The sequence below is a fragment of the Podarcis cretensis genome, assembly GCF_951804945.1.
Source record: "Podarcis cretensis genome assembly, chromosome: 1".
Taxonomy (NCBI): domain Eukaryota; kingdom Metazoa; phylum Chordata; class Lepidosauria; order Squamata; family Lacertidae; genus Podarcis; species Podarcis cretensis.
The window spans coordinates 106700736-106711573 of record NC_137170.1 but is presented as its reverse complement, the minus strand read 5'-3'; the positions used below and the strand labels follow the sequence as shown (position 1 = coordinate 106711573).

The 10838-nt window shown below is 43.3% G+C and overlaps 1 protein-coding gene across 1 annotated transcript in view; it reads left to right on the top strand.

The window, feature by feature from the left end:
- The first annotated feature begins 156 nt into the window (after positions 1 to 156).
- Positions 157 to 10838, top strand: part of PRPF40A (pre-mRNA processing factor 40 homolog A) — a 30410-nt gene continuing 19728 nt past the window's right edge. Inside the window, exons 1-5 of the mRNA XM_079993285.1 lie at positions 157 to 986; positions 3318 to 3455; positions 6506 to 6586; positions 9150 to 9180; positions 10433 to 10455. Coding sequence (XP_079849411.1) covers positions 573 to 986; positions 3318 to 3455; positions 6506 to 6586; positions 9150 to 9180; positions 10433 to 10455 — 687 coding nt within the window. The 5' untranslated portion in view covers positions 157 to 572. The remainder of the gene's footprint in view (positions 987 to 3317; positions 3456 to 6505; positions 6587 to 9149; positions 9181 to 10432; positions 10456 to 10838) is intronic.

Sequence of the window (10838 nt, the reverse complement as noted above, 5' to 3'; positions counted from 1 at the left end):
GCGAGGAAGCAAGCCAAACGTCTTTGCTGTCTCGCTTCCTCCGCCCGCCCTTCCAGTTCAGCTGAGGGACCTCTTGGCTTTCCGTAGCCACGCCCCGATCTCGGCTCGCGGGAGCCCATTTTCCCAGTGTCCTTTGCGCGCACGTCCCCCTCTGCTCCCACTCTGTAGTTTCCATCCTCCTCAGGCCCTTCCGTTGGATAAACCCTGACACCACGCGCGCTTTTTCTTTCTTTCCCCCTTCGCCCCCCGCTTTGCTCTTCGCCTCCCGCTGAGGGGAGGAAGAGCGGGAGGCGGCGGCGGCGGCGGCGGCCCTCACTTCTCCCCACAACCCGGCCTGGAGTGAGTTTTTTGTTCCGGCCCAGCCGCGCGCGCAGGGCGCTCCTCCTTACGTGTCGGTGAGCCTGACTTTCGACGGAACCCCTTTTCTCCCCTTGCCCCGCAGGGCGGCCGCCGCCGGCCCCCGCCCGCCCCTCCTTCCTCTTCCCGTTCGCTCCTCCACTAACGGTTCCGCTTAGACACCCCGCAGCCGGGAGGGCAGGCTCGCCGGAGCCGGGCCCGGTCCAGGGGAGGCGATGTCAGGCGGGGACTCGGGGGCCGCCGCGGCCTCCCCTCAGCCGCTCCCTTTCTCCCTGCCCAAGCCGCCTCCCCTCATGCAGCTCAACCCCGGCGAGGGAGTGCGGCCCGTGGGGGCTCCCGGCCCGGAGCAGTCGCCCAAGAGCAGCCGCATGGGAGGCCGCCCGGATTGGCCGGCCGGGAAGCCCGTCAGCCTCTTGGCTCCCCTCCTCCTGCCTCGAGGGGAGCCCGAACCCCTCCTGCCCTTCGGCCCGTCTTCCCGCCAGCCGCTCCGGGGGAGGCTGCTGGGCAGGTGCGGAGGTGGCGGCGGCGGCGGCGGGAGCCTCCTCAATCCTTCGATGCGACCAGGTGGCGGCGGCGGCGGCGGTGGAGGAGGCGGCGGCGGCGGCGGTATGGGCCGAGAGCCCCTCATGGTGAGTGGAATGGTTGTGACTTGTTTTTCCCGCTGCGTTAACTCCCGCGTGGAGTTGCCCGTCGCGCGTCCATTCTGAGCGCTTTCAGCGTGATCCTCAAACTCTGAAGTCGAAGAATAGGGTACGATTCTGGTCTAACCTGAGTGGAATATGGAGATGGGTAGTTGTTATAAGAGGTCCGGGGCAACTTGCAGTCCGGCATAATCGCCCTTCTCTGTTTCCCACGCCCTACACTCATCCCCCCCAAAATAAAAAAGAGTGTAGTTCATGCTTCTAACATAATCGGTTTCTAATAATGGAGCTTTTTCTGCACAGACGTCTTGTCCTATCTTGATCTCTTAAGCACATCATGTCCAAAGTCCTTTTGTTCAAGTTTTGGGCTACTTCGTTACCAGCAAGCTGCTTATCAAGTTATGTATTAAGTAGATTCATACTTTGATTAACCTTGTGCTTTTCAAGTAGCTGGATGCAATGTGTGCTCATAAAATGAGAGAAAAGGGTAACTTTTTGTTTGGTGGCGGTAATATGTAAATTTGGCGTTGGGTAGAAAATGGCTGTTTTTAACACAATTTTTAGTTGCAAGTCTGTACCTATGAAGAATGGTTGAGCAAGGCCCAATCAGGTATTCAGTTTAGTGTCTGAAGACAATCATGAGAGGGGAGTGGGGGCATGCTGGCAAGATTTGTCCCCTCCTGTGCCTCATCTTCCCCTCCATTATAGCCCACTGCTCCAGGAGTTGGAAGATAAAGTTCTGTAGCAGGGAACCTCTTGTATGTGGAGGTATCATAAAGGTAAGGTAAAGGTACCCCTGACCATCAGGTCCAGTCAACCGACTCTAGGGTTGCGCGCTCATCTCGCTCAAGAGGCTGGGAGCCGGCGCTTGTCCGCAGACAGCTTCCGGGTCACGTGGCCAGCATGACTAAGCCGTAGCTGGCAAACCAGTGCAGCACACGGAAATGCCGTTTACCTTCCCGCTGGAGAGCAGTCCCTATTTATCTACTTGCACTTTTTGGGGTGCTTTCGAACTGCTAGGTTGGCAGGAGCTGGGACCGAGCGACGGGAGCTCACCCCGCCGCGGGGATTCGAACCGCCGACCTTTCGATCGGCAGGTCCTAGGCTCTGTGGTTTAACCCACAGCACCACCCGCGTCCCACGGAGGTATCATAAATTTAGGTAATTGGTAGTGCTCACTTGCCAATACAGTAAGTTGAAAATAATATGCTCATGATTGTCAGGATAGTTTCATATTTTATGTTGTTCTTTTTTGCCCATTACAGGGTAATGGCCTGAATGGCAAATAGGTGTATACATGTTAGACACATAATGTGGGAAGTAATCCAATAATATGCTGTTTTTAGTAGTTGTATTTAATTCTATTTAGTTTTTTAAACAATACTGCTTGAGTTCCTTTAGGAAGTTAAAAACTGCAATTCTATCAAACATGCAGCCCCCATCCAATTGTGGTTGGTTGCAGGAGACATTGAGTATCCATCATGACTTGCCATGCACTACTTAAGTGCAGGTAGCATATCCTTCAGTTGGCCTTTATATTAATACAGTGAATATTGGAGCTTAAGGCTGTTCTTCAGTAACATCTCTAAATGTGATAAAAATTTCAGGACATTCTTGGTAATCAGATTGCTATTTCTGTTTTTATCGAGGCTGAGTCAATGTTTAAGCTTTCTACAATACTTTAACATTATAAAGAAATTAAAATTCATAAAAGCCTAGCAGATAGGGAGGATACTTGGTTGGATCCACGGGAATCCTACTGTTAATGAAAGAGATTTTTATACAATAAAGACTTCTGTGAATGATAGTGGGGAGAGGTGGTCGTTTTTCCTGGTTGGATCAGGGTATCTACACCCAGTTTCATTTGTTGGAGTCCATATTAAATACAAACCTTTTTCAAAAATTGGGGAAGTCCTGTTCATGAAAGAGCATTTTTAAATCTCACACAATGTTCTAAGCTATACTCTATAGCTCTATAACTATATAGCTCTATAACTCAATGTTCTAAGTTACTCTATAGGGTAATGCTGCAAAGAATCAAAAGTTTGGGGTTTGCTTTTGTGGAAACTCTGGAAAGCATTAAAAACCAGTGGATTGGAATATTATAGTTTGAGAGTAATCTACTTTCACGTTAGAAAACTTAAGAAGAAATATATTGATGAATCCGAGAATTTCATGGAAGCAAACAACATGTGAGGCCATAACTTTATTATAGCAGACAACAATACCTAAATGACCTGACTTGGAACCCAGAGAGGTTATTTCCATTGTGTTTATTATCTTGGAATCTTGATCTGTCACGAATATTGTTTTTTTCAGATGGGACATCCGGGTATGCCTCACTACCCTCCCATGGGAATGCATCCTATGGGCCAAAGGCCACCCAATATGCCTCCAGTCTCTCATGGAATGATGCCTCAAATGATGCCCCCTATGGGAGGGCCACAAATGGGACAGGTAAGTTGGTTTTTGTTGGTTTTGTTAATAGCGTCTTAAAAGGTGCATTTTGAAGCATGAATTTTAATCCATTTTAGGGTTTTCCATAACTCAGTAGGTGTTGATTACTCTGAGCTTCACATCACTACAGTTTTTAAACTACCTTTTCTTTTCTTTTTGGAAAAAAACACTTTGACTTCATTGAATTGAAAGTTGTCTTGCAAGTATACAAATCACTTCTTCTCAGTTGAGACATATTTTAATTCATGTAACCAGTAGGTCAAAAAGAAGACACAACCCTACCACTGTAATGCCTTTTATAGGAGTTCCTGAATATTTATAGTTATGGGGCCTTTGTCCTGTGAAGTGAAGGGGTTTAGCCCTTATATGATCAGAGTGACGAGCATATATCCTGTGTTCTCCTTGAGAATCCGTGAGAGGTATGGCCAGTGAGCAGTTGAGCCCTTTCTCTCAGTGCTTTACTTTCCCTGTTCTCTCAATTGTAGAGGTTGTAGCATTTCATTTGTCTCTTCCATGGTTATCTAGAAGAATCAGAAATAATAAACTCTGTCTAGCATTTGCTTCTCTGCTTCTCCATCATTGGGAGAAATCCCACTTCTGACGATAGTTAAAGAAGACTTTACTCTGTTTAGGATTGCGCCCCCCCCCCCCCGGCTGTCAGATGCCTTTTCAGTAAAGCCAGCAGCTTCCAAATATTTCTTCCCTGATGTCCTAGTTGAAGGCGAATAAAGGGAACCCTGTCCTAGCATGCAGTTCATAGATCAGATTTGTGGGTGGCATGCTTCCAGATTATGAACAGTGTGACAGCTTTTTAGTTCAGATGCTTGTAGGGTAGCGTAAACAAGAACTAAAGAGGAGAAGGAAAGACATGCAAAGTAATTTGGGCAGTGAGTGTTATTTTCTGTAATTGCTCACTTTCAACAGTGATTTTTACTACAAAAGCTTTGTATTCTCCAGTGAAGCTTTGCTGGTCAACTTTCCCTTGGTTAATAGTGTCAGTAAAATTTCTATCTTCCGGTGTGTATTTTAGAGGTAAATTATTAGAAACAAGAATTGTTTTTAAGTAGGTCAGAATGTGGTTTGGTATCCAGAATATAGGAGTTTTGTATCTTAAGAGTGTGGCTATCCATCTGTTTAGACTCCCATGTCTGCCCTCCCATGAACTTTTATCTGTTTGTTTAGAACCTCTCTCCTTGTTGCTTTTGGGGGCAAATACCCATAGTTCCACTGGGAATGTACCCACAGTATTTTGTCATATTCCATTGGACCTTTTCCCTTAATTTAAATAACAGCTTGTTCCTACTGATGATAGAATTCACTTTCTTCTGCCCTTGGTTTATAGTGACCCTGAACTTGAAAATTGTGTGCATAACCCATAAAATTAATGTTGCCTCAAAGTAGTTAAAGCAGGGCTGTTAAACACACAGTTAACAGGCTTTATAACCATGTATTGTGGCCCATCATATATTGGATAAACATTGAGTTTTTGTGGCTCACCAGGATCAGAACAAACTGGATTTATCAAGTTCTGTTAATGTGGGAAGCATACAGCTTGTGTCCTGGAGGCTATTAATCTGGCATCTCTGAATTAAGAAATCCTTTGTTTCAAAAGCTACTTGGATAGAAGCTTTTAGGGAGCATCTCTAGCATGGAACACAATTATTTGGAAGCAGCAGTGGGGCAAGACTCCTTTCTTCTCCTGCTTCTACAGGATGGTGGGGAATGGGAGGGCCACTCCCATTCTTTCTTCTCTTCCTCACGCTTCCAAGAAAACCTTGTGGATTGAGGGTGGAGCAGTAGCCCTACCAAATACCTCTCCCTCCACACAAGATGGAAGGTAAGAGGGAGCAGTAACCTGATGCTCCCTGAAGATACATGGGAATGGGGTCACTTGGCCAATCCTCCAGGGACTGTCACTTTATAGTGGGGGGTGATTTCCCAAGAACTTTTTGTGGGGCTTGCCAATCAAATTGGCTGAATATGGCCAATTGAATACATTACACGCATATGTAAAGTCCACTGCTCTTGTTGTCATCCACTTGTTGCAGTCCCCCAATAAGGGCTGATGAAAAAAATCGGAAATAAAACTTCTAGCTTTCCTACAAAATTCATTTCCAGTTAAAATATCATGTGCATACACAAACAGATTAATTCTTCGTAGTAACTGCATTGGGTCTCTGCCTTGAATGGCTTTTGCTAGACCCCCACATAACCGTTGCCTTGCAACGTCCCAATGTGAAGAATAGCCCCCTTCAGCATATTTATGATGCTTTCAGGAACAAGGGCAGTGATGTGGTTTTAAGCAGCTACGGTAGTTTGCATCCCTGTTGCATGCTTTTCTCAGCTTTTTTTAACAGTTCATGTTTTTGAACCCTGCAGTCATAATTCTTAAACTTTATAGTACTCTTCATCTTGGAACATCTTTGCAAGCATAACTCTTACTCCAGCCCTGTGAGACAAGTTCTTCAGGTATTATCCTCTGTTCATAGATGAGGTAAATGAGCCCTCAAGATTATTAGAGTTTACATAAGTCACATGGATTGGGTTTGGGAACTGGAATTAGATGCTTAATTGATTTGGGCCCCATTCCTACAGTGTTTCATGAATAGTGCTAATATTTTGGGTTATTTAATATTAAAACACTGAGTTTTGGGAGCCCTGTATTCTTGAGAGAACCTTTCTGCTTTCCCCTCCACCCTGAAACTTCACTTCCTTTATCTTTTGCTTTGGGTACCCATTTGACAGACCACTATGAGTAGCTGAAAAATCTTGCCCTTATTTGTTGGCCCTCTAACTAATAATCCCATGCCCACAGAAATTCCTCTGATCACGTAAGACCTTAAAATTTTGTACCTGGAAAACCATTAAGCTATTGGATAAATATTTTGTTAGGAGTATAAAGCACTTTACATAGTTATATTTCTTTGTTATGCCCCAATTTATTTATGTTTGAGCAGGATTAAACACTATTTCTATTAGCATAAAAAGTTACATATGTAGCAATTTGTATTAACTTGTAAACACGTACTATAATGATACTTTTATTGTAGATGCCTGGAATGATGCAATCAGTGATGCCTGGGATGATGGCACCCCATATGTCTCATGCTCCCATGCAGCCTACAGGACCGGTAATTATTAAATCTATATTTTGTGATTTTAAACCGTTGACTAACTGTATTTTATTTTTAACCTAACATACAATGCATATTTTCCCCTCTGTTTGAATAATTTTCCAGCTTTTTTTTTATGGGGGGATTATGTTAATGGCTTATTCTTATTATAAGGTACAGGAGTGTGTGATTTATTTCCTACTTAATGTCAGGAGCAGTTGTCGGGAATAAAGCACCCAGAGTAAGTGAAGTTAACTCTTTATTAGCAGAAATGTCTGTTCAGGAGCGCTAGGCCTGATGAGCACAGCAATTCTTCTCAGTAGATCTTGTCCCTGTGAGGCTGAAAGTCCCTGCCTTCCCACAGCTGCCTAAATCATTTCTCCCAGGTCCTTCCCAAGCATTCTGAGACTATGCTGATATGCCTGTCACTGCTGCTCTCTCTTCATATGTCTTCTGGTCCTGGGAGACCCAGGGGAGGAGAACTTGTAGTAGCAGGACAGGGAGGCACCCTGGCTTCTTCAACAGCCTGACTCATCTCTGCCTCTTGGCCTCCCTCCTCTCCTCCTGATTCTGGACTTCTTTCTGTCACAGACTCTCCCTTCTCACTAAGCTATACTTTGTTATTCTAGTGCAGGGATGGTAGAGTGCAACTCCCATCATCACTGACAAATAGCCATGCTGCTTAGGGCTGTTGGCAGTACAACAGCCTCAAGGGTCATTCTAAGTAACCTATTGTGCACATTGCTTACAATAGCCCACTCTTGAATGGTAAAACAGTAAACTTTAAAGATTAAGTAAACAATAGTTTAAATAAACTAGTTTTTCTTATCAAATGTAACAACAACTGTGGTTAATTTTAAAAGGTACTGGATTCTGCCATAGTCTTGAAGCTGTATCAGAGGTGGAGAAGACGAGAGGCATGTCTAGTGCTAAACTATATGTTATGTCCATAATTCAGTTTCTTGCAATCAGAATAAGTAAAGCTCCTTAAAACCCCTGAATAGCAGCTTCAGGGACCCAGGGAATATTTTTACAGCATCAGAGCTATGCTTAAAGCAGCAAATGCTAAAAGATAAGTGGCAAAACAAAAGTGGCACACAAAATGACTTCTCTGTTCTCTTACACCCCCCCCCCAGCCCCTTACCCCCTGTTGAAAAAACAAAATAAATCAAATTTTATTATGTGACAACTTACCCAAGCAGATAGTCCTGTATTGAAGGATTCTTGAAATAATGTGAGGTGATGTGAAAGGCCTGATGAAGTCATGAGCCTTGTCACCCTATTGTGCTGCTGAACATTTAAGGACAAGGCTCCCTCAGGAAATTTGTTTAGCTATGGCATATTTATAGTATAAATCTAAAGGCTTTTTTCTGGTTAGGTCAAATTATCATTAAAAAAAAATTCATCACCTCTCACTTGACTAACATAGTGTTGCTATACTGTTGCATCACCTTCACAGTAATAAATTGGAATAACAGAGAGCAATTCATAGGATTTCAATTTCAAGATTAATTGGTTCAATCTTTTGAAACAGTCCTTTGAAGATTTTCCAAGTTTAGCGGTTGGCAGAACAATAATATGGTTCACCAAGCGCCTGTTAACGAATTGCATTATCTAGCCATGTTTAGTGTCGGCTTCATCTTTCTCATAGCTCCTTTTTAGCATCCAGGAGAATGAGGCATGTCGTAGCAGACATTTGAAAATCATATTGGAAGCGCTATCAAAAACATGACCAGTAGGGCTGCTTTGATAGTGTGATGTGTAGCTTTATATACAGGCAGCAACCATTTCGTGCAGAGGGTCCGTTCCCAGCCCTTGCACACATTGGTGGAGCACGGATAAGTGTGCTCCATTACACCACACCACACACACTCATCGGCGATCGTGTGTCAATTGGATGTGCCTAAAATGGTCACCACCCACATAGCAGAGTTGCTTCTTAAGCAGGGGTTAGGTTTCAAAGCAAAAACTACTTTATCAAATTCCCAGTATTACCTTGTTTGTAGTGCCTTCCTCAGTCTCTGTATTTTCTCATTGGCTGTTGGCTGGCAAGGGGGCTTTCCTACTGGCTGGCAAGTGAGAGAGGGCTTGCAGGGACACCTCCATTGCTCCACTACCTCTCTTCACTTCTCCACGTTTGAGTGACCTACCGAAGTTGGGAGGGGGAGGCAGAAAGAAATACAGGCAAGCAGAGGAAAAAGGCTGGGGTGGATTCTTAAAGTTGCACATAGGATCCTAACTTCTTTAAAATGGAAAAGCTTCATCATCCCTTGTTCTTCACTACCATTACTTCATTTTGCAAAGCTGTGATATGTTACTCGCTGGTTGTGGTGGCAAAATAAGGTTGGTGGTTGCTTACCAGGGGGTAGGCATTACAGGGCAATGTCATAATGTAGTACTGGGTTTAAGTCCTCAGTGGGACGAGAGTGTGTGAGAGAGGGAGATGCTGTCTTGTTAATATTTTATGTTCCAAGAGTGATTTCTGTCTATAAAACAGTAACTGCTACCAAGCTCCTATAGTTGAATTTGCTTAAGTTAGCATGTAATACATCGTGTAAGTTTTAATTTTTTTTCCCTACAGCCAGGAGTAAACAGTATGGATTCTCAAATTGGTATGTAAAAAGTATTCACTATTTATTTAACAATTTAACCAGAAAAGGTTCAAAACTAAAAAGAAGTTTGTTAATAATAATGTGGGTTAAAATTAAGAGTTTATTCAGTTACAGGCAACTCCTCTTTTATGTGGGGGTTCCATTCTGAGGTACCAAACGTGTCAGCGGGCCGTAAGTGAGCCTTCCACCCCCATTTTGCCCCTTTGTGGTGCCGAAAATGGTGCACATGCCAAACATGCACAAATGCCTGCATGTAAGGAGAATTTGAAAATATCCCTTCTTCCTATTTACTAATTCTCAATGAACTAAAACATTGAGGTGCTTCCCACTCTGTTGACAAGGAGGTAGGATTTTTTTGCGGAAGGATTCATCTGGGATTGAAGTATGATGCACCTCACACTTACTTATTTATGAATTGAAATTGAAAGAGTTTGTTCATTTAGCAATGGAGAATTTCACCAGCATCTTTCCCTCTATTTCCAGAGAGTGAGTGTGGCATCCTTGCATACCTAAAACATTTACATGCACAAGAGGGAAATTTCACTAGGCTTGGAAACCCTGAAGTTTACAGAAGCACAGAAAAGTTAAAAAATAACACTTTTGGCGGGGGAACCCCAAAAATATCCTTATAAGCTCTGAGCTTACCCACAGGCCATGTAATGCAGACCGATTGATGGGGAAGGAATGGGAAATGGGAAATCAAATGGGAATATCATGTAGGGAGACATGGCTGTCTGTGACTGGAACACTGAACAGGAGCATTGCATGTTACAATGTTTTGTTACAGGTCCCAGTTTTAGCATGTGAGTATTGTCTCTTGAACGTGCTGGAGTTGAATATAGTGACTCTTGCATAAAACTGTGAACATGACAGTTAGATCTTCATCATTGTGGATCATTAGATTTTGAGCATTCATTTCAGATTCTGGCCTTCCTGTTCTGAGAAAATTATTCATTTGAAGCTCAAAATGAATAGGCAGGAGTAACTGAGAGATTCTTGAAATATTCAGTGAGCTTCAGGGGGAAAGCTTTTATAACAAGAAGTGTCTGGCTGCATTTACTATCTGCTCATTGCCAGAATGTAAATTCATAATACAGTCTGCTTGAAATGGTTAATTGTAAGTCACTTGTAAAATTTAACATGCATGTTTTCATGTGGTCTGAAAGTTTTTTGAGTCACATTAAAAGCAAATGTGGAGGTGTGGATTGTTCTGGTTGTGCTGAAATGTGGTTTATCATTTTATATTTCATAGGTTTAGCCCCCCCAGGAACTCAGGTAAGCAAGGAACTTTTGTTGCTTGGGCAATTTAATAATTTCATGTATTAAACTTTGTCCAGTTTCCATGATTTTTCTCCCTTCCATGCTAAGGCGAGATTGCACCTTGCCCTGTGCGTTGGATGCCTGGGTTCCTTTACATACCTTCCAAACATCCACATGTATGCATAACAAGAGTGTATGTGCATAAAATACAACAACATGGTTGACTTTTATGTCAGCTCATCTGAAACATGTACATGAATGAAATACATTTTATTTGCTCCCAAAAGTTTACTTTCTTTGGAGAGGTCCTTTTGGAGCTCCTCACAACTTCTCTTTTTTAATGACCCTGAACAATTTAATGTTATCAGCAATTTAGCAACTTGGCCACCTCACTACTC